Consider the following 27,387-nt stretch of genomic DNA (forward strand, 5'->3'; position numbering starts at 1 on the left):
AAACATAACATTCAAATTTGGGTATGCTCATGTTTGGTTCACTGTGTTTTATTTTGATAAAGTACTGCTCTAGAGGCCTGGAACCGATATGTTTTGTGTTTGTGTGCGCCGGCGCGATTACTTCAACTTTCCTCATACCAGCAAAATAAACTTAAACAAACAAACAAACAAAAAAAACAGAATATCGCTTTCTGCCATTTGAGTTTTCTTTCTGTCGCAAAACTGAAATGAAGCTCAGCAAATATAGGCTATGTCATGTGTCGCACAGTTTTTTTTTTTTTTTCCTATCAGTCAACTAAGTTAAATATATTTCAAGTATTTATTCCTTGTATGTATATATGTACTGCAGATTTTATAGCCTATATATGACATTAATTTGATATAATATTTAGTATTTTCACATGTAGGTGGAAAAAATTGTAATTTGTACTACTGTCTGTTTAAAAATAAAGCATAGTAAATTTATTTTTTTTTTTTCTGTTCTACTGAAATCATATCGAACCATGACCCTCGAACCGAGGTACGTACCGAACCGTGACATCTGTGTACCGTTGCACCCCTAGTTATTATGGATTATAGATTAAAGTTAAAATGCCTTAATGATGGATTTGTTTCTTACAAAAACAGAGCTTTTGGCTTCTCAGGGAGAAGTGGTGTGGATTACTTGTGGATTATTGAGATGTTTTTATCAGCTGTTCAGACTGTCATTATGACGGCACCCATGATGCCATGCTAAATTTTCCAAATCTGTTCTAATGAACAAACAAACTCATCTCCATCTCAGATGGCCTGAGGGTGAGTAAATGTTCAGCAATTTTCATTTTTAGGTGAACTAGTACTTTAAGTTTTCTCACTGGTCATGCAGAGAAAGCAAATTGGCACAAATAAGCAGACAGCGTGTGCCAACATTAGGTAGGCGACAGTTTTACTTTGCAAGTTACTTATTTCTCAAACCCACACTTTGGAAACGCTGGTCACTGAGTTGAAAATGTAACCGTTATTGGTTTGAACCTTTAAGTACATATTTCCATATAGAAGAGTGTGAGTCTGCTGAGCTGAGCATGTTGAATATTTAAAATCCCGACCAGTAGATGAAGGAATAGTATTGTACATTTGGCATTCTGCCTAAAACGTATAATGAGCAGACACTTGTTTCCAAATGTTTGAAAGGTTTGTAAATTGACTGTAATTTTGTGCTTTATCATTTTCAGAAGGTCCACACACTGCGCTTGTTTGGTGTGCACTTGGTGAATGACTCAAAAGATGTGTTTGCTTTAACATTACTGAAGATATTTTGATCCGCTGGTGACCTTGTGTCATTAATGCCTTTAAATCCTTTATATACAGTATGTATTATTTCACACATTGTCAGCTTGGACCACCAGCCTCTGTAGACGTTTTGGCTTTTGAATGTCCTTTTCTCAGTGTCTTTTTCTTTTTGTCGTTGCACTTTTGTTGCATAATCAGTGGGTGGAACCAAGGACTTGCCAGGTGGACTTTGCAGTATTACTTGTGAAAGTCTTTATTTTAAAGGCTTAACATTGCCAGCCTGCAGTTCATAATCAGCATTATATTTCCATACTTTTACATATTCCCCATAAAATAAATGTTAATGCAGGTGCGCAGTACAAGACTGAAGCTTTTCACCTTTTTGTGTGACTAGATTGAAAAATCACCCCAGATTAGAGTATGCATTAGCATCAATGAAATTACAAAAGAGTGCAAGAAAGAGAAAGCAGCAAGTGGGAGCCAAAAAAATGTAACCGCAGTTATGGGGGATAATGATCTTTTAATTGCTCTAGTTGGTGATTGGTTGTGTAAAGCGTGCATGAGCACATCAAAAAAGAAGAAACTGTCAGGGGGAAAAAGTCCAGTAATGATAGAAATGTTTATTTCTACATGCATTTCATTAACTAAAGCAATTTAAGGGCATCTACACTGCTTGTCTGGATGTATTCTTGGTTCTAATTCTATCTTCTGTCATCCAGAGGTGTGTAGTTATTAGAGCTGGAACAGGAATGAGGTTAATATTCTGTCTGGCATTAATATATCAGCCTCATGCTTATTCAAGACTAATTCTGGTCTGTTTTAAGCACAGGGATTAACATAATAAAGCATTCTTGCCATATTTTTACATAAGTTTGCAAGGTAAGCATGCTGCTGCTTAAGAAAAAAATCTTCCTCTATTTTTTTCACTATTTCTTACATTTCTATTCTAGCTTGTAATGTTCAAAATGATGTCTTGCATTGGACTTTGTATTACTAGCACTTCTTGTGTTCATTGCCTCTTTATGATGAATCGCTTGTTGCATTCCTCATTTGTAAGTTGCTTTGATAAAAGCATCTGCTAAATGAATAAATGTAAATGTAAATGCACTGAGGCACCATGCTGAGTTGCATAAAATCTTTAGGACAGTTTTAGTGACGACACACCCCATGCATGCATTGTGGTACTTTCATGAATGCACGGTGGAGAAGACAAGGTCATTATTTTATTTTCTTTGTACACACAAAGTGTTCTCATAGCTTCATAAAATTAAGGTTGAACCACTGATGTCAGATGGACTATTTTAACGATGTCCTTACTACCTTTCTGAGCCTTGAACGTGTCAGTTGCATTGCTGTCTATGCATGGTCAGGAATCTCAGACCCTGAATCTCAGATTTCATCAAAAATATCTTAATTTGTGTCCTGAAGATGAACGAAGGTCTTACAAGTTTTGAACGACATGAGAGTGAGAAGTTAATGACAGACTAACCCTTTAATAAATTCCTCCTTTTTCAAAGATGCTTATTTACCACTTAACAAAGGTATTGGCTCTTACGGAGACAAATTATTTATGCAATTAGTGTTCAGTAAGTAGTCTAATAATTTATTCATTCTATTGCACAAAGTTTGGTTGCAAAGCTTTTCTTCTTGGATGGAGATGGTGACCACATAGGGAGCGTTGTGTTCTGCTTGCTGGACTGTCTCCAGTGAAGTAATCTGTAGTGGTGATGAATATACTTTGCCCTGAATCTGTCATGTGCTGGAGGTGGATCTGCTTTGGAAGTTGGCGCTGATGTGTCTGAAATTCAGATCGATGTTTGGATGTCTGCAGAGTGCACACACAGATAGGTATATACATCAGTTTCACAGTTAATTCATTTCTGAATCATATTTTTTACTCAAAAAGTGAGTTGTAGCCAGATTAAAAATGTGCCAATATGAGTGTAGCAGTCACAATTTTGTTCCAAAATCAGTGCAGATAAGTACTAAAATAAGAAGGAAAAAAAAAAAAAACTTAAGCATTACATCACTTGCTCACCAATGGATCCTCTGCAGTGAATGGGTGCTGTCAGAATGAGAGTCCAAACAGCTGATAAAAACATCACAATAATCCACAAGTAATCCACACCACTCCAGTCCATCAATTAATGACTTGTGAATCGAAAAGCTGCTTGTTTTCTAAGAAACAAAAGGCATTTTAACTTTAAACTGTCACTTCCATTATCCATAATACTGCTTCATCCAGTGAAAAAGTCGCATCAAAATTCTCCCACATGTTCATTTACAACCCTTGGGGACAGTTTTGGCTTGTAAGCAGTGCTTGATCTGTGCAGATTTGTCTTGATTCAGACTTTTCAGACTAAGAAAAAGATTAATCGTGATTACCAAATAAAAGTTTAAGTTTGCCGAATATATGTATGTGTAATGTGTGTAATTATGTATATATAAATACAAACACATTCATGTATATATTCAAGAAATATTTACAAGTATATGTATTCATTATAATTTTAATATAATTTACATTATATATAAATACAAATATTTTGTACATAAATAGCATATTTCTTATAAAACCAGCTAAAAGCCATCTCTGTCAAAAATGAGATAATGATACTGAGTGAATGCTCCTGACACATATTATACGTCCATCAAATACTTTTACTTCAAACTCGCTAAATTTTCCATCAGAAATACCAGTACTTACATAGAAACCTATACAAAGTAGCCAGAAAGAAATGTTAATTTTAAAGAAATATGTCAGATGGATTTAGAGGCTTTTGCATCTGAACTCTTCCTGTATATTTCAGTCATGACAACTCTCAGAAAGGACTGCAAAATCTTTATATGTATATATATATAATATATATAATCAGACAAGGCTCATTTTTCTCTGAAGAAAGCAATATGGATAATGGATTTTGGAGATGCATTTGGGCCAGAAGCAATGGTTTAAAGTTAAAACACCTTAATGATGGATTTGTTTCTTACAAACAAGCAGCTTTTCGATTTACAAGTCATTAATTGATGGACTTGAGTGGTGTGGATTACTTATGGATTATTGTGATGTTTTTATCAGCTTTTTGGACTCTTATTCTGACGGCACCCATTCACTGCAGAGAATCCATTGGTGAGCAAGTGATGGAATGCTATTCCAATTCTGATGAAGGACACAATCTACAACATTTAAAGTGGATCAAAACCTTTCATTAAAGTTGTCCTAAAACCAAAACAATGCCCTTTCTTGTCTTGGGACAACTTTAATGAACTTTTTTGATCTTCTTCTAATGTTGACTACTGTATATCTTGGATGGCCTGAAGGTGAGTAAATATTCAGCAAATTTTCTTTTTTGGGGAACTATTCTTTAATAAGAAGCATCTTAATGATCGGCGCCAATAGCCGTGTTGTTAGTGTGTCGACATATAGCGCGTGTGCTCACAGTGACCCGAGTTCGATTCCCCCTGAGGTCCTTTGCCGATCCCATCTCTCCTCCCAGCTCGTTCCTGTCATCTCTCTACTGTCCTATTTGGGGCATAAAAGCCCCAAAAAATAAGTAAAAAAAAATAAAGAAGCATCTTAATGATGTTAAAATTACACTGGTCAACCTCCAAATCCTGGAGTTCTTGAAAATCTTGGAATTGCCACCTTAAACACATTTCTGCATCTTTGAGCCCCAAAATATTCATCCACTTCACACTCTTGGAAAACCAAGGATTAATTGCCACGAGCACTTCCCGTCCGTCTCTTGGGCTTTTTCCACCAGGTTTTGTTTGCAGTGGAGCCAATTTCTGTTTTTCCCGTTGGGAGCTCGAGCGGTAAGCAGCTGCCAGGATGGCCGCCTGCCGTCGGAGCGGGGCCAGGCGTGAGCGGCAGAGGGGAGAGAGCCCGCGTCAGAAATAAACTCACTGGGAAGAGCGAACAGAAGGCGTTTGTTTATGAACGCCCAGGGCCAAAAGGAGAACGGACACACTTTCATGTTTAGAAGCGCCCTCCAGGCTTGTTTATGCCACATATTCACAGTGTCTTTGCTTACTCAGGTGTCATGCCAGCGAGTGGGGCGTAGATAGAGAGCGGCTCCTAAAACGCACACTTCAGCATCCGTCCGCTGTGGTTTGAGTGAATGTTTAAGCTGCCATGAAGGTTATTGTTTAGGATTGGTCTTGGTGTCATTACTTGCCTTTTCTTTGGGAATTTGACCTGGAATTCGTTCCCTCATCACATGTGGTCTAAAGTTATGCAATAGAAGAACCATTCTTGGTTCCCCCACAAACTTTCAGTGATCCGTTTCTTAAAGAATCTTTTATTTTCCTAGTGTGAAGAACATTTTAAACTTCTGTTTAAAGGTATGACTTACATAGAATGAACAACAACAAAAAAAAAATACTATGGAAGTCAATGGGTACCGTCAACTGTTTAGTAACCAACATTCTTTAAAATATCTTCTTTAGTGTTCTGCAGGTTTGAAACAATGGCAGAATTTTCATTTCTGGGCAAACTGTCCCTTTAAGAGTGTAGATTTCACATAGTCATCAGCACTTTAACTGCCTCTGATCATCGTATCAATATCATCCTAAGATACTGATCATAAACTATGTTTCATTGCAAGTTTTGATGCCTTTGCATCTGTCATTCTCACCGGCCACAGTTTTCGGATTATATAATTCATAACTGACTATTGTAAGATCAAAGATATGACAGAATCTAAAGACAGGCGTGCAAACAGATTCGTCACAGATCAAACGCAGTCACTGATGCAACTCTCTTATCATCTGAATATATTAAAGCATCACTAAAGTTTTCTTTCTCCGTCACGCTCAGAACATGCGTGCCCTCAATCCGCAAGATTAGACATTGTGTGCTTAAGTAGCATGAGTTATTATATAAAGGAAGTTTTATAATCCTGAAGAGTTTTATGCTTTCTATGTAAAGTAAAAATATTGCAATTAGATACTATTAATATTTTTATCACACTCTGTAAAAACACATCACATTTATATCAATGTGCACAGATAATTTTATGCAGAATTGCTTTATTCCTTTTCAAAACCAAGGCAATGCAACTATTAACTCTGTTCTCTTCTAGGAGGAGTTTACCTTCCCTATCTGTAATCACATGAAGTGCCAGATAGTCATTTTGGCATAAATTACCACAAATGTGAATAATGAAGTAGGAGCAGGTGTAGGATTTTTATTGGGCCTCTTAGAGCAGTAAAGTATTCATTGGATCAGTGAAATATAAAGCTCATTCTGATTCAGAATACACTTATATACAACACTGACATCTAGTGGCTGAATTGCAAAGCTACACTGCAGTGGCATTTATTGCTGTTTTCAGTGAAACATGATGAGACTGGTCATAAATGAACCAAAATGATGGCACTTATGCATTTCTTGAGAAAAATAAGTGTGAATGTTGGAGAAATTGTGAGAAATGTACATATAATGTATTAAATATATATTAAATATCTATTTTTCTTCATATACTTTTTGTAGCTTTTGAATTCAAAATGTTATCTATTTTACAACTAGGTCCAAATTGAACATGAATGATAAAACATACAGGACTTTATCATGGCTGTAAGGTTGGAACAATCATCATACTTCACTAAAAATTCTGTTACTAAAAAATTAACAAGTGAATAATTAAATTGTGTTATTAAGCACTTTTTATATTAAATTCAGTGTTATGATCTAGTGTTTGCCATTATGGTACCATTACTTTTGGCACATATAAACAGTATATGTAAAACATTTAATTAAAAAAAAGCAGCGTGGTCAAGGAGCGTAATATAATCATGGCTGTAGGTAGCAACTTTTTTTTAATATTAATGAGTCTCTGAATATTTTATTCAACCGATTCACTTGGGTAAATCATTTAGGAATGAAACAAGCTGCTAAATTCAGAAACGTGTGCTAGCAGACTTTTTTTTTACTATCATACAAAGATGAGCTAAAAATAATTAGTAGTATACTCTTCGCTTCTGAATCCAGCAGTCATTTTCATGAATGAGTCATTGAATAATTCACTCAACCGATTAATTAAAGATATTTTGTTTATGTTCATTCATTAATGTCAACAGATTTTCCTTTTGACATTCTAAATTGATTGTAAATCAATATGAACTAAATTAAAAATGCCTTTAGAATTATCATTAATGTTGGTTGAATTGAACTCATGTAGTTAGAACCAGTACATTTATACAAATGTATGTGAAGACCCTAAAGGTGATGTTACAGGAAAAAAAAATGTGTCTAAACAGCTTAAATAATGATTTACAGCTATTTAGATTTGTATGCATCTCTCTAGAACAGTTGTTGTTGTATCATACTTTGTAAATGAACAGGAGGGCCAGTTTGGTCAATATATTTTTAGCATCATATTTCAAGAGTACCTGTAGGAGTATTGATTTACCTTGCATGCTTGCACAGTCTGACTTGAGGCTAAATCGGCATCACCAACTGTGTTTTTTGGGTTGTTGTAAGAGGTTGACTGTCAGTGTGTTGCTTGTTATCTCTTGTTACTCGGTAGATGAGTTAAATAATTGATGTGGACATCCCCTCACATCGATTCATGGTCCCCTGGACGGAGTGTATGTACGCATGTGTGCGGATTACCATTTGTTAGGTGAAAAAGTGAACTATTATTTTGGGCATACAGATGCAGATTACAAAATGCAAAATGGATGGTAGTAACCCAGCACAAAAAAAAAAAAAAAAAAAGAAATGTATTGCTAACAAGCAGCAGTCACGCTGTGAGCAACTGTTTCTGCTAATGGAGATCATCCTTTGTGCTTTAGCACCCCCAGACATAGTAAACACTATATAGAGCATTGCAATAATGTGTTTTTGTAAGCAAACTTATAAGTTGGCATCACCCTGATTAGGAATTATCTGCTGGCTTGAGGACTATTGGAGAAAATAAGCTGTGATCAACAAAAGTTTATGATTCTTACATGGAAGTGTTTAAATGCTAGCTTGTTTCTGTGTTTCAGCCTGTAAAAATCTGTCATCCTTGAAGCACATTAATGCAAAGTTTATCTCGCTGTAAGTCTATATTGGACTTAATTTTCTCCACAATATAACACCAGGTTAAAACTAAATGGCTTGTGAGTCTATTAGCTGCTATTTTGAAGTGGATTATGGTTGCTGTTAATGCCCGCGCAGCGCTCAGCTGATGTTCACAGATCTCTGTCTAGACCTGCTGAGTCCATAGACAGCAACTGTCAGACTCACAAGCACAGTGACTTTGAAAGGGTGATAGAGGAGGGACTAGAGACCTCCAGTAATTCACAGCCATAATGAGTTATGAGACTTCAGGAAATTAGGGCAAAGCTGTGCATACTCTGTGCTTGAGATTCAACTACATAAATAATATGAAAAGCCACAACATGAATATATGGGTGTGGATATACACTACCTGTCAAAAGTTTTTGAACAGTAAAATTTTTAATGTTTTTTTTTTAAAGAAGTCTCTTCTGCTCACCAAGCCTACATTTATTTGGTCCAAACTACAGCAAAACAGTAAAATTTTGAAATATTTTTACTAATTAAAATAACTGTTTTCTATTTGAATATATTTTAAGATGTAATTTATTTCTGTGATTTCAAAGCTGGATTTTTAGCATTGTTACTCCAGTCACATGATTCTTGAGAAGTCATTCTAATATTCTGATTTGCTGCTCAAAAAAAAAAAAAAAAAATTATTATGTTGAAAACAGCTGAGTAGATTTATTTTTTTCAGTTCAGAAGAACAGCATTGATCTTAAATAGAAATCTTAACATTATAACATTGTAACATTATAAATATTTTTAATAATCACTTTTGTGATTATTTTTAATTTCTATAATCAAAAAATAAAATAAATAAATAAAAGAATAATAAATAAAAAGAATAATAATAATTATTAATAACTCTGAGCTTTTGAATGATAATGTTACAAAAGCATTTTATTTCAGATAAATGCTGATCTTTGGATCTTTCTTTTCATCAAAGAATCCAGGAAAAAAATGCAAATCAGCATATTAGAATAATTTCTGAAGGATCATGTGACACTGAAGACTGGAATAATGATGCTGAAAATTTAGCTTTGATCACAGGAATAAATGACATTTTAAACTATATACAAATAGAAAGCAGTTATTTTTAATAGTACAAATATTTTAAAACATTACTGCTTTTGCTGTACTTTGGATCAAATAAATGCAGGCTTGGTGAGCAGAAGAGACTTCTTTTAAAAACATTAATCTTACTGTCCAAAAACTTTTGACTAGTACGGTATATATATATAACCTAACAAATTACATGATGTGCCAATTAATTAATTACACATTGCTCACAAAAACTGGCTTAGAAGTTCTTTATTGTGTTCATTACTGTGTTAAATGAGACAACCATTGACATAACAGATATTGCAAATCTAGCTTAAGAAAGAAAAACTTTAATTCATTGCATAAATAATAAAAATAAAGTGTTAATGTTTTTTTTTTTCAATAAATATTGAAAAAATGTAAATGACAGCTGCCAGTAGGAATCAGCAATGTATTGTCTTGATGAATGAGTCATTTATAAATGATTCTTTCAAACAGCTGATTCATTCAGGAATGAAGCAAGATAATGGGTCACTGAATCATTTATAAATGGGTCACTGAATCATTGGTTCATTCGATTCACACAAAAATGTGGATTCATTCAGTAATGAAATTGCGTATTTTTAATCAGCATTTTGTTTTGTTTTTGATTAAAAATATCAAACAAGCTCAATTTACTATAGATGCCCTTTATAAATCGCATATAATATTAAGACAACAGCATTATGTGTGTGTGTATATATATGAAATATGAAAACATTAACACGAACATTACTGTAGGTCTGTAAATGAAGTCAGTTTTTGTTCTGATATTTTTTTTATGCAGACATAATGATGCTATCTTCTTATTTTCAGATAAACAGGTCCCTTCAGATGAAAGGAATGTATCCAATTTTCAGTTAAATCCATCTATTGTGTTTTAATGGCACAGGATTTTGCAATCTGTGAGTGCTGGATTAATTAACTCTCTTTTTGAAGATACGTTGCGCTGCTCCAAGTTTCGCTTTGTGATCTGAGTACATAAACAGTAGCTGACTGGATAAAAATATGATTAATGCAGATTTAGTCTAATACTGTACAGCTGATTCTATAGAAAGCGCTTGTTATCTCAAGTAAGAGTGATTATGTTTTTTCCTTAACGAGGAAAGATGTGGCCTGCTGTCCATGGAGGGCTCGAGCTGTGCACTCCTTAATGAAGAATAATGTATAGATAACAGAAACAAACTAAAATAGAGGACTAAATTGGCCATGAGATGAATAGTACTAGTATTGAGGTATGCAGCTGTTTACATACACTTGTGTTGTGATGGACAGGTTTGGATGAACACATAGACCTTAATCAGGGTAGACGCCATATACAATTTTACGTGGATGAAAATGAAGCTATGAGGGATGAACTTACAGTCTTTACGATTGCACACACTGTTTTAAGATCCTAGATCACGTAATTTTCAGAACTCTCACCTTAGAAATTTTGAGGAATACTGAATCAGTTTTTGTTCAAGTGAGATGAGTAAATGCATGTTCACATTTAGTCTATAACTACAGTGAGCATCAGTTGTCAGTCATGTAGTGACCTACATCCTGCAGCCTGGATTCCACATTCACACATCCACAGGAACCTTCAACTCTGTCCGGCTGATGTTCATCATTGCATGAAGGTCATATGTACAGTAATGCCAAATTTAAATTGCAAAGGTGGCACTTCTGATGTGGCATTTACTGTTTAATGCTTCTCAGAGAGCAAATAAGTTTAAAAAAAATTCGAATTACTCGGTGGGTCATTCTGTGTCAAATCAACTAATTTTCCCAGGGTCAAATTTTTGATTTTGCTAGTATTTTTTTCTGAAGAAAGATATACATGTATAGTGATAAAAGACAAAATATTAAATGTCATTGATAAATATTTACTGAGTATTCCATTGTTTTGTAGAGGTAGGTAAAATGTCAAGTTAATGCAATTGTTTTGATAGAGGGAAGCAAGATACAATTCTAATTCCAACATTATTTCTTCTTCAGACATTGTTCTTTAACCCTCTGGGGTCTGAGGTGATTCTGGGGCACTGTAGATGTTTTAACATGGCCTGACATTTGTGCTTATTTCAGCTAATTATAACATACCACTGGCCAACATATATATGTTTTTGTATTCAGCATAAACGGTGCTACAGTAATACGTGAGTGAGATGGATGTACATGTTTGCATTTTTTAGAAAAAAAAGATTATGCGTGGTTAGTAAGTTTTAGGAAAATAAATGTAGCTGAAATAAAGCCATAAAACTCATACTGAATAGTCCTGAACAAGGCTTTTGAGTAATCACTCTTGTAGGCTAGAATATTTACTTCAAAATGATGTGAAAATGATCATGCTTACTCTTTCACAGAAAACAATATATTGATGTAAATTTTCTAAGACGTGTTTTGTGATAGAAAGCCATATGCAAGGGACGTTAAATAAAATAAGGGAGTTAAATAAAATAAGCATTGGCTGCATACAAAGTGACCAACACTTGGTTTTCGACCAGTAAAAATGTGTAACATTCAACAATCTGGACATGGAGCCTCATTGAGATCCCCATATTTATGGGACTGAATGATGTCGGGCCTTGAAAATTAAGACTCCAAAAGAAAAGTTTATGAAGAACTAGAATCTAAAATCATATTGCAATATCTTTAACACTTCTTGAGTTATAGGCATGCAAACCTTGAAAAAATAAAGAATATTTATGGCACTCAGGTATGTTCAATGCAGTTGTCTTGACAGAAAGAGAAAATGAGATACATCTCCAGTTTCAAGGTTGTTTGTTCTTCAGACATTCCTCTTTAAAAGGAAATAAGTATCATATTTTTTTAACTGACCCACATTTGGTTTTTGACCACTGAAAATGTGTGCATTTTAATGATTTACTCCTGAAGCCATATTGAAATTTCAATATCTCTGGAACCGAATCTCATAGGGCATTAAAATTACAGATGCCAAAAGGAAAGTTTGTTAAAGGAACAATCCACTTTTTTTTGAAAATAGGCTCATTTTCCAACTCCCCTGGAGTTAAACAGTTGAGTTTTACCATTTTCGAATCCACTCAGCCAATCTCAGGGTCTGGCGCTAGGAGTTTTAGCATAGCTTAGCATAGATAATTTGAATCCGATTAGACCGTTAGCATCTCGCTCAAAAATGACTAAAGAGTTTCAATATTTTTCCTATTTAAAACTTGTCTCTTCTGTAGTTACATCGTGTAGAAAGACGGACGAAAAATAGAAAATGTTGCAGTTTTCTAGGTCGATATGGCTAGGAACTATACTCTCATTTCGCTGTAATAATTAAGGAACTTTTCTGCCGTAACATGGGTGCAGCAGGCTCAATGATATTACCGTCAACTTTGCCGGCTGCAACTCTGTATCTACTTAGTGTCGGTCATTTTCAGGTGCTGCGTAATATCATTTTCATATTCCAGCTGTCTTAGTACACGATGTAACTACAGAAGAGACAAGTTTTAAATAGGAAACATATCGCCATTATATATGGTCATTTTTGAGCGAGATGTTATCTGTCTTATCCAGGGGTCACCAAACTTGTTCCTGGAGGGCTGGTGTCCTGCAGAGTTTACCTCCAACTTTCCTCAACACACCTTCCTGGAAGTTTCAAGTATACCTAGTAAGACCTTGATTAGCTGGTTCAGGTGTGTTAGATTAGGGTTGGAGCTAAACTCTGCAGGGACACCGGCCCTCCAGGACCGGGTCTGGTGACCCCTGGTCTAATCCTATTCAACAGTGTTGGGGGTAACGCATTATAAGTAACGCGAGTTGCGTAATAATATTACTTTTTTCAAGTAACTAGTAAAGTAACGCATTACTTTTGAATTTTTAAGAAAATATCTGAGTTACTTTTTCAAATAAGTAATGCTAGTTACTTTTTTCCCCATTTCTTGATTGACAAGTCTCCTGTCAGGAAATTGGGAGTAAACATGATGTTACTGTATTCTAGACTAAATGTGAACATGCTTTAATTCATCTCACTCACAAAAAACAGATTCAGTATTCCTCAAAATGATAAAAACAATGAAATGCAAACTCAGAATATGAGGCAACCTTGCAATAATTAAATATGTTAAATAAAACAAATATCCTTTATGTATGTAATCCCATTTTATTAACCAGTGTCTTTGCTGCTGAATTTCGATGATGCAATTCAACCATACTAATAAGCAAAAATTACTTTAGATGCACTAACATTTGTGTTTTTTTATAGCTGAAGAGTGATCTCCTGCATAAATGTTTTTTTCTTTCATTTCACAAAAGTGAATTCATTTCACTTTTGGTGTAAAAGGGCTTTTACATTAGAATTGTTTTATATTAAAAACAAAGAAGCAAGCCCTGCCCAGATTTAAAAAGTAACGCAAAAGTAACGTAACATATTACTTTCCATAAAAAAGCAACTAAGTAACGTAATTAGTTACTTTTTCAGGGAGTAACGCAAAATTGTAATGCATTACTTTTAAAAGTAAATTTCCCCAACACTGCTGATTCAATGATCTATGCTAAATTATGATAAAAGTGCTACCGCCAGACCCGGAGATCGGCTAAATGGATTTAAAACGGTAAACCTCAACTGTTTAACTCTAGGGGAGTTGGACAATGAGCCTATTTTCAAAAAAAAGTGGAGTCTTCCTTTGAGACCCACTCTCTAAAAGGGCATTCAGATATCTTTAATACTTCTTGAGTTACAGGCATGTACTTTGGAGAAAAGCTTAAAGTGCTGTTTCCCCATTTTTGAATGGTCACCTTTGGCACATAATGCAACAAAGATTGCTAAAGTCAACTGATTTTACTAAAAGAACTACCAATCTATGTGTAAAAATGAGATAATGATGCTGCCATCTTTCTGAAGTTATTTTTACCCTCTGTAACTAGACTCTGGATCTAAAGTAAAAATGACATTTTGACCTCCCTTTACAAAATAGTGGATTACTCAGTAAATATTCATCAATGCCATTTAGTATTTTGGCTTTCATCACTACACATGTATCTTTCTTCAGAAAAAATATCAAAATCTAAAGTATTTGAGCCGGGGACCTCTGTTGAGTTGACAAGGAATGACTCTGGTATCGTTTTAGTGTTTCTTTGAAATCATATAATCAAAATGCATTTATAGGAAAAATGCATTACCATCAAACTTAATTCAGTTCAATCTTTATCTGTAGTAGCAGATATGTGGTTGTGTGGTCTCTATTGATTTCAGGGCTGGTTCATCTTGTGATCAATACGGGTTTCTAACTAAAGAGCAGTGGTGTGTCAGTTAGCTTGCATTTTCATTTTAAGTCATCTGTGAACCGTGCCATAAATTTAGTTGGTTTTATTTGGTAAATATCTAGGGTGTCAGAAATACATCATAACACAAACACAGACTTATATTGTATTTGTTATGTTTGTTCATTTTATGTATTTGTCGTTAGTAATCTCTGTGATTAATCAGTCACATTAGCACAAAATAGAAACAGCAGAGCAGGAGGATAATGATGTTATGAAGCTCTGGAGCTGTGATTGTTTTGTCTTACCGGATTTCTCTCCGCAGGCTGATAGATCAATCTTTTTAATGCACCTGTGAATATGAACCTCCCTGTGTGAATTCAGGTCATTTTGTACAGAGGACAAATTGCAAAGCTGGACTGAAATCCACACCAGCTAATATTACTGTATGCTCTAAATGCTGCCATCAGCTATGTAAAAATATAGTTAATTTGGAATTCCAGAAATCCAAAGTATTCGGCTAATGTGTTAATATGAGTTATGTTAACTAATATGTGTTACAAAATTGTATGCATGTATATAATGGCCTACATTATGCAATTGATTGTGCTCTTGTGTGCCATTATCAAAGACATAAATGAGAATGAATGAGCTGATCACATTACTGTGTACAGTGACTAAAATTGAATTGAAATAAATGGAAGTGAGCCTCGATAGTAGTTAGAGTAGAGAAAAAAATATGCAGCTTAGTTGGTTAGAAATGGCCTATTTTACAGTATACAGGATTATTGTTAAATATGTGGTGCCAAATTTTTTTTTTTTTTTTTTTTAAAGGGATAGTTCACCCAAAAATGAAAATTCATCATTTACTCACTCTTAAGGTGTTTCACATCTCTGTGAGTTTCTTTTTTCTGTTGAGCACAAAAGAAGATATGTTAAAGAGTGTGAATAATCAAACAGTTGATGGTAGCCATTGACTTCCATAGTATGGAAAAAATACCATGGAAGTCAATGGCTACCGTCAACCGCATCAGCTGTTTGTTTCAATGAATCTTTAGGGTGAGTAAATGACACAGTGTTCTCTTTGGGTGAACTAACCCTTAAACAGTATTTTGTCTTTTTTGTTTATTAAAAATCCACTATAATCCACTATAAGCCTTTTTTTTTTTAATAAATCTTTTTTTTTTCTTACCCAGTCAGCCTTTTTTGTTTTTTAATTGCTAATTCATGCTTGTTCATAATACATTACTGTTAAATTAGATAACTAAAAGGTTAAAATAAATCAGTATATGCAGATATTAACATTAATCTAGATGAATAAATGGTGTAAATGTATGTTAGCTATTGTAGCTATTATACCAACTAATGTTAACACAAAGAACCATATTACTTGTTATCAAAATCTACAAACTATATGTTTAAAATACTGGCTATTTGGAATTATTATTATTATTATTATTTAGTTCATAGCTATGTGTCATGAAATCAAGTTCATTTGATTATCATAAATAAGTCAATATTCTGGTTTCCTGAAGTCCAGATAATTCAGCTGATGTGTTAATAACTGTCAACAATGTGAAAAATATTGGCCATTCAGATTTTAATTAATTAATTAATACTTTTACAGCAGTTATTAAACTAGGTTTTCATGACACAAGTAGGTATGTGTCATGAAAACCTAGTTTAATAACTGCTGTAAAAGTATGCTAACTATTGTAGCAAGTAATCTTAACATATAGAACCATATTGTGTTACCAAAATTTATATTTATAGTATTATATTACATATTTAAATAGTATATTATAGTGTTGGGTAGTAACTGATTACATGTAATCTGGATTACGTAACCAGGATAAGTAATACTAAGTATTTGGAATTAGATTATATTACTTTTTAAAATACTCATAATCAGACTACAGTTACCTTTTTATTGATTGCATAATTGCATATTATTCACACAATAGCAATAAATTATTCCCTTCATGTTGTTAATAACAATGAATGTAATAAAATCTTTTGTATCTGTATGATACAGTATTATTCTATCAACGTGACAGCTGTGTTAGATCAAAAGTAATCTAAAAGTAATCCATAAGTAATCTGATTATATTGCCTAAAATATATAATATATGGATTATGTTACTAGCTACAATTTTTGTCATGTAATTTGAAATCAGTAATGCGCTACATACCCTATAAAGACTACAAAGACTTAAGACTATAAAGACTTAAGAGGACTAAAGATCATAAAATGATATGCATATAATCATTATTCCATAGCATCTTAGATTAAATGTTTGCTGACAGAATCAGGTGTGTACAGCATGCAAGTATTCTCAGTATAGTCGGCCCTGTTGATTTGTGTATATGCTGCACGCTGAGTGATTTTATGGGAGGTGGAGCGGGGGGTCTAAATGTTGCTAAATATGGCAACTGAGCAGCAGGGGAATCTGTCTGCGAGCCAACACTTCATTATTGGCTCTATGTTTGCGTGCGGTTGTGTGCCAGAGAGGGCAGAGAATGACAAGTGTGTGTGTATTTCTCGACAGAAAAGTATACTTCCCATGGGTCCAGCCCTGGGTCCTGTGAGTAAAATGTCCATCATTGACATGAATGATCATGCCGCTCTCTGATTGGCTGATCTCAGGTGCAGATGCTGATGATGTTTCACTGTCCCCTCGTGAGAGATAGGGGCGGATAAAGGCTTGAGCCCACCAGCAGACAGTCTGATCACTGGGAGTATCTCTCGTCCCCCCTCCTCTTTTCTCACGCGAAATAAGAGAAAGCGCTCAGTAGCGTGAAACCTGAGCATCTTTGTGTTGCTGTGAAGCCGCCGAAGGTTCAGCAGCTCTTCTAAGACCACAAGGTAAGGCAATACTCTTGCTGGAGGAGAGTGCAAGACTCTTTTGCGGGTTTACTAATGCTGCCTAAAATAAAAATTAACTATGTAGTCTTAAACTAGAGCGGGAGCTATTTCTCTTGTGTAGTTTGATGTGTTTTTCAATGTGTAGATGATAAATTCATCTGTTGCTAAACTCACACTAGTTGCTGTTACATGGGAGGGTCTATGTATGCCTTTTCTGGCATATTATGAACTCTTAGTCGAGGAACTATATATAGACAAACAATTGTTTTGTTGTTGAGAAGCGTGTTAGATTAGTTATTAGTGCAGAAGTTTTAATGACCGAACGGTCATATTTTATTTAGCCTCTCAACCCACTTGGGAAACAGAAAATCTAAATTAATCCTGACTCTTAGAATCTATGTAGAATTGAAAGTACGTTGTTTTTACAGCGGCTACTGGATTTGAATAGTGTGATCATGTCCGCTCCAGTGAAGAGGGCCCAGTGGGACGAAGACCTGACTCAGTTTCGTAAGGATCATGGCTTTTCCAAGAAAGTGCTGCTCAACTGCTGTCTGGTCAGGCGAATCATCTCCTGGGCTTCCCCCAACAAAAAAGGTAAATCCCTGTTCGAGATAAGTGGGCATCGCTGTAACACCACCCTAAATGAAGATTTTAGTCCATATTTTAGTCCAATTCTGACTTTGCAAGAGACTGATGGAACTACGCTAGGTTTCGCAAAGAACCTTTAACATCCATGAAGTCTTTTCATTGCTCAAAAGGTTATTAATATTTGAAAAGTATAAAAATGTTCTTTTAAGATCTGATCCCTGAAAGTTTATTTGAGGAACCAAAACAAATTGCTATGGAAAAAAAAAATTCTTTTGAAATCTTTAAGAATGTAATGGATTTTTACTGTACTGTACTTTACTTTACAATGAATTACTTAAATGCAAAAAAGTCTGTAATTTCCATGATTTTACACAGAGTATGTTTGCATTTAAAGTGTATTTTAAAGGGCTAGTTCATCCAAAAATGAAAATTCTGTAATCATTTCAAACCTGTGTTGTAGAGATGGACCAATTGCAATTTTCTTGGCCAATTCCTTTTTTTTTTTTTTTTTTTTTTTGACCTGCTGATACAATTTTTTGCCAGTTCCAAATTTCTTTCCAAGTACTATAATTGACAGCATATACAAACCAAAAACTATCCTTTTTTATCAATGCAAAAGAAAAAAAAACATTAAACATAAAACATTACAATTAACCAATCTGGACTAAGTTACAGATATTCTCTATAAATGCATTTACACTGCAAAATTTCAAATGCATAAATAACTTTCATGTTTTAAATATTTGTTTAAACATACAAGTAAGAAATGTTTGGAAAAATGCAATGATACTTTTAAATATGAAACCAAACCACCAGTAGGTGGCAGCCAATGACTGTGAGTCATTTAGTCATTCATTCAACCGATTCATTAAAGTGGCAGATTAATTCAGAAACGAGGCAAGTGACTGTCTTTTATAAATGGGTTTTTCGTTCAGAAACGTGGATTCATTGAGCAACAAAACACTGTTGTGTTGCTCAGAGATACCTAACAGTTCTGCCATGGCTTTAATTGGAAATATATTCGTCAGCAAAACAGTCAATATTGTGTCTAAAATGTAAAGTCACTTATTTTTGACTTGTTTATTGAACTGCTATTGTATAAAATCAGTGTCACATAGCAATTGTGTTGATATTCTGGGAAATGTCATGCAATGTTGTTTACCTAAATCACGTATTATAAAAATATATATATTTTTTGTACCGCAGTATGCATCTATAACTTTCTGTGATTGCAGTTGTGCTCATTTGTTTTGATTTTTGCACAAGTCTCTCTCACTTACTCACTCGGGCTGTGCAAGCCTCATCTGGCACGACACAAATACATTATCAGTTGCCGTAAGTGTGACGTCAAAACGGACCGGCTCTGTCACCGGTCCGGGCTGATCATGCGGAAAACCCGGCTAATTCCGGTCCCTGGTCGGTCGAGCTGTGCATCTCTACTGTATTACTTTATTTGTTTTAAAAGAAGATATTTTGAGAAATGTCAGTCACACTTTATTTTGCAGTCCTGTTCCACATATACGAATTATGTGTTTATCATAGCAATAACAATAATTGGGTAATAACTAGGCACTAATCATAAACCTACCTCTAAACCTAACCTTAACCCATGTAGCTACCCTATATTTTCCAGTACTTTCTTGGGTAAGTACTATACACTGCAAGTAACCGAAATCTCTCTGGACAGTGTTTTTGGACAGTGGAAACAACTTATCAAAATTCTGTAAAATGGTGTCTTTTGTGATCTCATGCAGGTTTGTAATGAGGGCACTTTTCGGTTGAACTATTTCTGTAATATTGTCAAGATTTTGCTAGATTTTCACTGTATATCACAGTGTATCTGGCTCTTTATCAGTTTTCATGGAAGAAATAACAAAAGCCCATTAATTTATGTTTTCTGAAAAATAATACTGCAGTTTGCAATCAGTTGGCAGTTTCTGTGTGGAGTTTGCATGTTCTCCCCATGTCTGTGTGGGTTTCCTCTGGGTGCTCCGGTTTCCCCCACAATCCAAAGACATGCAGTAGGTGAACTGGACAATTTAAATTGGCCATAGTGAGTGAATGTGTGTGAGAGAGTGAGTGTGTCCCAGCACTGGGGTTGCACGAGTTAGTGCACTCTCAGGGTTGGGTTGCGGAAGGAAGGGCATCCGGTGTAAAAAATGTGTGGATCACTCTGCTGTGGTGACCCCTGATAAAGGGAGCAAGCCAAAAGAGAGAGAGAGTTTGCAGTCAGTTAGAAAAAAATGGGAACACGGTAAAGTTCCAAGATGAGGCAAATGTTTAATTCTGACGCAAGTTGGCACAACTGGTGATCTAATTTCAGAAAGTGACACTTGGAGCTCTTGGAATGTTGCTTTTAAAAACCAAACATTTGTATGCTCTTCAAATCTGATTTGAAACTATCATTTGGCAGCAAATTCACTCTTACAGACTCGCGAGTTTGCTGAAAAGTAGGTTTGTTTCATCAGAATCTGCATGTGTCTAAATCATTAGAGATATACAAATACTCTTTATAAATCTGCTTTACTTCTTTGTGTTAGAATAGTTCAAAATGTCATTATTTCTTATTATAACCTATAGTAGTTCCAAACTATGACTTTCATTGTTTTGCAGAACACAAAAGAAGATATTTTGAAATAACTAAAACACTAAAGCATTTTAAAAATATCTTCTTTCATGTTCCACAGAAGAAAGTAAGCCATGCATGTTTGGACATGCATATATAATGACAGTGTTTATTTTTGGGTGAACTTTCCCTTTAATAGAGAGGTTATTGTACAGTGGTAGTATTATAATTTTTCAGACATTCTTGCTTCCTCTGCATATTGAAGTCAAGCCACTTGTCTAATCTGCTGAAAGAGGGACTTCGGGTTGTAATGCTGATGTGATATTGATCATTTTACTGCCCTCTGTTGGATTTATGTTGCGTTCGGTGTTTCAACTGATCACACTTTATGGTCTCGTGTGAAGTGACAGGCATAATAAATCCTCATATTACAGTGAAAGGGAAATCGATGAGTTTTACAGTTGTGAATTTACAGTTTTTCCATTTGTTAAATGACTAAAGAGAGCGTTTGTGGTCTTAGACTCGAGCTGCGGTTTGCTTTAGATGTTGCTGCACTGGTTTAAGTGGATTCTTTCAATCTTATTCCTCTCCATACAGTGTGAAATGATGTAAGAAATGGCTAAACAGCCTCCAAATGTAGCTTGAAACTGCCAAGTGAGTGTTGCAAGCTAAAAAAAGAGCATTCTGGCAAAGTCCATGGAAACTGTAATGGAAACGATACTAATGAAAGTAAAGCAGATGCTGAGGGAAAAGTGCTGGTTCAAAAAGATTTCTCAAATTCTCAAGAGAGGGTAATTCAGCATGGCATAAAAAGAAATCATGTGCTGTATATAGATTTGTGGTTCATTCTAGTATCTGCGGATCACATGACGTGTGTTTATGTTTGCGTGATGGAGTCTCAGCCTGTGTTTGTGTGTGTGTATGTATTTGTGTCTCTATTCATAAGACAGTTATTATCTAAGGCGCTGTGTGCTGTAATCACACAGGCTCAGGAAACAGCTGGGCCCTTCACAGTGTCAGGTGCTGCTGTCAGTGTCCAGCATCACTGAATGGACAAACTCAATAGGTTTATTTGGCTGCTTCAACACTGGCTTGTCTCAGTGTAGCGTGATCTGCTTTGACTATATAATTGCATTCAGAAGCATAACCTTCAAGATGGATTAAATTGAAACAGCAGGAAACTGCATTAGTAAAAGTGATATATAGCATAAGATCTGTCTTATGGATGTTATATCTGCTATGTAGCTGTATAACAGTGTATTTTATGATGCTGCGTAATTGCAATGAGGCACAGAACTTTTATGGATCTCATTATAGAAAACTCGGTTCGCTGTACAGTTGCAGATTTCCTTTATATTTATGTGAATGGTCAGTTTAGAGCCACTAGCCCATTATTGCATTCATGAATAGTTTGTAATTATTTCAATTCAGATATTGCAATATAGTATATATTCTGGTGCATAATTAAAAGTGACTTCACGTAACACCTGGACTTAAAGTCGGCATGAAATAAAAATTATTTTTTAAACATATGTTATAGGTCATAGTGTAAACGATATGAAGATTTATTTAATTTTGACCTCAAAATGTCATAACTTCAGTCTTCCAGTAAAAAATTGAATATTTTTCTTTGGTGTTATTTGCTGTACGTCACAAGCACACATGCATTTTTGAGTACAACAAAAGTAAATATTGTTGCTAATATGGTTACTGTCATGTCGTCGTATGCGGGGAATGAGGAGTAGGGACGAGGAGAATCTGGAACATGCACTTTATTGAATAATCCACACAAGGAACAGGAACAGCAGGGAATCCAACGCAAAACGACATGAAAAGACTATGAGTGAACACGGAGGGACAATAAACAATAACCGACAACCAAACGGGGAACACAACCAAACTTAAATACACAGACCAATCAGACGAGAACAGGTGTAACCGATTAAACAATGACATCATAATTGGAAATGGAACAGGAAAGACCAAATAAGGGCATACACAGGGAAAACCACAAAACAGTCCACAGGGGTGTGACAGTTACAGGGTGAACAGAATTTCCATTGAACAACTGGCACATCTCAAAATCCAACAACAGCCAATGCATAGAAACAATTCCTTACACGTTCCTTAATGCCTGTTTCTCAATATGTGTTCTTACACAATCTTGCATAAACAGTAACTGTTTAAAGTGCAATTCCAATACTACACAAGTACAAAAAGCACATAAAAGTGTATGTGTTGTTGATATTAAGGATGCATCATATGCAGACTCGAGATGCTGCGGGTGGTTGACGTAATGAACCCTGTAAACTGTAAACTTCTCGTTCTTGCTTTAAAGATTCCAGCTGCTTGTAAATGGGTATTTGTTATGGCTGGTAAAAGTAAACATTTGTCGTTTTGTTTTGCATAACTTTAATAAAGTGTTGAAGACCTGGAGAAAGCGTGCTGTACTTTTTATTAGCATATTAAAAATCGAAAACGAGATGGTACATCTCAAGGGGTTAATCCTAAAAATAAATACCTAAAAAGAATTTTAACACTGGAAAAGCATAGATATGCATGCATTTTTACAAATGCACGTGATAAAATAAAAAGATAATATGAAAAATAATGTCGGTAATAATAAAAAAAAAAATGTTTTCATAAGTTATGACATTTGTTTGTGATGTTGTACATTGTTTATTGTGCATTGTGTGCTGTTGTCTCGCTCTTTATAATGTGCTCGCGACAGTCAATAGAGCAACAAGATTACAGCGCATCTCAATTCTCTCGAAGATGCGTTGCTGTGTGTCCTCGTGTCCTTCCGAGTTCGTTCTTTCGTGGTAGACTGGCGATACCTTGAATTTGCATTCTTGGTGCTGAGAAACAGCCAATCTATTACACTTGGATGTATGTCACCAAATGAGTTCTGTCACTTCTTCTGTAAATGTCAAAGGAGGAAAAAAACTATATTGACACTGTTCCATTATATGAGTTTACATTCACCTTGCAGAATCTGCAAAATGGTAATTATTTTGCCAAAATAAGAGGGATCATACAAAATGTTTTTATTTTTTTTTTTTTTTAACACTGTACTGAGCTGAATAAGAAATTTCACATAAAGACGTTTGCATATAGTCCACTTTTTTTTTTTTTAAGTGATAGTTGTTGACGAGTCCCTTGTTTGTCCTGAACAGTTAAACTGCCCACTGTTCTTCATTAAAATCCTTCAGGTTGCACAAAGTCTTTGGTTTGTGTGTACTTTGGTTTGTGTGTATTTGAACCCTTTCCAACAATGACTGTATGATTTTGAGATCCATCTTTTCACACTGAGAACAAATGAGGGACTCATATGCAAAATACAGAAAAATGCTGAAAAACCACAGAAGGCTGAAGAACAGCAGGCAGTTTAACTGTTCAGAAGAAACAAGGAACTCATGAACAACTATTACTAAACAAAGCAAAACAAAACAAAAAACACAGCTGTAGATGATTCAGGTAACACCACCACATTAAGAATCAAGTGTATGTAAACCTTTGAACAGGGTAAATTTTATAACTAATTTTTCTCTTGTGGACCATATTAATGTCTTAACGTGAAATATCTTATACAGGTCAATACAAAAAAAAAAAAAAAAAAAAAGAAATAATAATAATAAAAAAAAAAAAAACATGCATTTTGTATGATCCCTCTTATTTTGCTAAAATAATTAGCATTTAGCATATTGACTTTAACTGTATTTGCTCTTAAATAATACATCAAAGAGAAGATAAACTGTAACCTAAATCAATGTCTTTGGTATGTTTATATTTAATGTTACAGAGGCTAAGTCAGTTGTTAACCTTAAGGCCCTTCATTGTCCACAACAAGCTGTTTTCTAATCTTGTTTTAATTTATGGTCATTTCTAGTTATTGTAAATTTAAAAAAGGTAACTAAAATAATTAATACTGTTATGTATTATGTTAAAGTCATCTTGGGGTTCACTTGAAAGTTTGCTGAGCCTCTGATTGAGAAACACTGGTCTAAATGCTTATTTATAATAATGATTAAGTCTAAAATCAGTTATTATTGTAATTCAAAGCATCCGTGGAACTTATTAATTTGCAGAAAGATCATAAATGTTCAGATGACTGTGGTACTGCTCTGACCACTGGATGGGGCTGTATCCATATGTTTCCTCATCCACTTAGCAAAACAACAACACTGTATGAGGAGACCAGCAGAAACTGAATCCTCTAATAATAGAGCTGTTGTCAGTTTGTAGGCCACCCTGAAGGCTAATTCACCACGGGTTCTTAATTTGCTATGGGAATGTCCTGTGGATTCTTATAATGGTGGTTAAATAAGGTCTGGGGTTAGCATTACTAGGAAAAGACTGTTCTCTTTTGTTCTACCACACAAATTACGGCCATACTTCTACCAAGTTATGTTTTAATGACCGCGTGATTCATCAAGCTGATTTATTTAACTCATATCCTTGTGGTAGTTGTAGACTTTTTATAGCAACTTGTTGGCAGTTTCCATATTTAATCCATGTTTGAGTTATGATCATCATATTCACCCTCGCGTTGTTCCAAACTCGTATAACTTACTTTCTTCTGTGCAACATGAAAGCAGAAGCTCCTCTTTTCCATTCAGTAAAACTACTGGGCCAAAGATTACCCGTGTGAGAAAGAGTTGTTTAATTGCATTGAATGTGCACTTGTATAGTGTACTTAAGATCTTTAAAATACATATTTAAAAAACTGTACTTGCTGATAATATATCAGTGAAATAAAATGCCACTTAATGAGAGACACTTTTATCAGTGTTTCATAAGAGTACACTTTGTAATACTATCAAATTTTATTTTAAATCATTGTTTTGACAATCTGCTTTGAAGTACATTTATTTGTTGTGTTGACTAACACACTAAAGCACATACTGTAGTATGGTAAAGTGCAGTGTTGGGGAAAGTTACTTTTAAAAGTAATGCATTACAATTTTGCGTAACTCCCTAAAAAAGTAACTAATTACTTTTTATGAAAAGTAATACCTTAAGTTACTTTTGCATTACTTTCTAAATCTGGGCAGGGCTTGCTTGTTTGTTTTAATATAAAAAGTTCTATTTTTGGCAAATGTAAAAGCCCTTTCACACCCAAAGCCTCAGGCTGAAGGAAAGTAAAATTATGTCTGTACAGTAGAATGCAGAAGACGAGAGTTCAACACTCTTAAGCAAAAAAAAAACAAAACAAAAAAACAAATGTTAATTTACCTTGAGTATTTTATGCTTATAAGTATGGTTGAATTGGATCATCAAAGGTCAGTAGCAAAGACATTCGTTAATAAACCGAGATTAAATGCATAGAAGATATTTGTGTTATTTAAGATATTTAGTTCTTGCAGATGTTTGCATAATATATTATATAGGTTATTGCACCATTTTCTGAGTTGCATTTAACTGTTTTTATTAGCTGAGGAAAACTGAATCTGTTGTTTTTTTTTGTTTGTTTGTTTTTGTGTGTGTGTGTGTGTGTGTGTGTGAGTGAGAGGAATTAATGCATGTTCACATTTACTCTAGAACTAAAGTAACACTAAAGTAACATCTTACTCCCAATTTCTCTCAACATGGGGAAAGGAGAACTTTCAATCAATAAATAGAAAAAAAAAGTAACTCAGATATTTTCTTCTAAATTAAAAAGTAATGCGATGCTTTACTAGTTACTTGGAAAAAAAGTAATCAGATTACGTAACGTGCATAACTTAATACATTACCCTCAACACTGGTAAAGTGTACCTCTTTTTACAATAAAATGAAGCTTCGAAAAGAGCAGTAAAACCATCATAAAGAGTTAATATGATTTATTCATATTCTTCTAATTTTCCAGAAGCCAAATGGTCACTGTTTGTGATGAATGGACTGAAATTTAAGTCAGTATTCACTGAAAAACTTGACATGAAAATCCTGTTTGGCAGCTGTGGTTGCCTTTTATTTCCTTTGTGTGGAACAGAGCATCTTTGACATTCTGCTATTTGTTAATCTTCTTGCATTTCACAGAAGAAAGTCAGTCATAACAGCTTTGAAAGAGAATGAGAGAAAGGCGAGAACATGAGGAGGAGTTTCTTTTAATGAAATTGAATGTTGGAGTTTATATTAAAAGTACCTTTCTGGGTTGTGCTGTATTTTAAAACCCTTTTTTGTCCAGTAGGTGGCAATGATGGATTTATAATACAACTACAGTTTAGACTTTCTGATTCGGTTATATTTTGCAGCTACAATATATGTTCAGACTTTGCAGTGAATAAAAAGTAGAAAGAAGAAAATGTTTAATGCATGAATTGGCATAAAGTGAGTCATTCATCATCTAAACCATCTGAAAGGTGTAGTTACAGTTCCTTAATATCCTCACAGCCTTCTGTCATTAATATATCATTATGCAGAATTGCAAAGTTGCATTTAGTACCATATTCAACAAAAGTAGATTATTTTGTGCAGATTCATTTGTAGAATAAAACATCTGAATACTAATAATCTCACATTCATTTGCTTTAGAACCAGACTGTACATTATATTTCATAGGTTTTATGAAAGATTTTAAACAAAAAAAAATGTATAATAAAAATAATGTACTTTTAGTTAATGTCAGTTAATTCATTAACTAAGAATGAGCAATGCATTTGTTATTATCTAGTTAATAAAAATACAATTGTTCATTGTTAGTTCATGTCAGCTCATTAAATAATATTAACAGATACAACTTTTGATAGTAATAATGTATTATAAATGTTAATATTTAATGGA

At 34.5% G+C, this 27,387-nt stretch overlaps 1 protein-coding gene across 4 annotated transcripts in view; it reads left to right on the plus strand.

The window, feature by feature from the left end:
* kcnip4a (potassium voltage-gated channel interacting protein 4a) overlaps positions 1-27,387 on the plus strand; it is a 240,063-nt gene that overhangs the window by 4,641 nt on the left and 208,035 nt on the right. The window contains exons 1-2 of one of the 4 annotated variants that reach the window (XM_051115599.1): positions 17,345-17,471; positions 17,900-18,065. The exons of the other annotated variants lie outside the window; for them this stretch is intronic. Coding sequence (XP_050971556.1) covers positions 17,927-18,065 — 139 coding nt within the window. The 5' untranslated portion in view covers positions 17,345-17,471; positions 17,900-17,926. Of the gene's footprint in view, positions 1-17,344; positions 17,472-17,899; positions 18,066-27,387 lie in introns of those variants that run through there. 4 annotated transcript variants of the gene reach the window in all.

Source organism: Labeo rohita, chromosome 7 (genome assembly GCF_022985175.1).
Source record: "Labeo rohita strain BAU-BD-2019 chromosome 7, IGBB_LRoh.1.0, whole genome shotgun sequence".
In the NCBI taxonomy this organism is placed as follows: domain Eukaryota; kingdom Metazoa; phylum Chordata; class Actinopteri; order Cypriniformes; family Cyprinidae; genus Labeo; species Labeo rohita.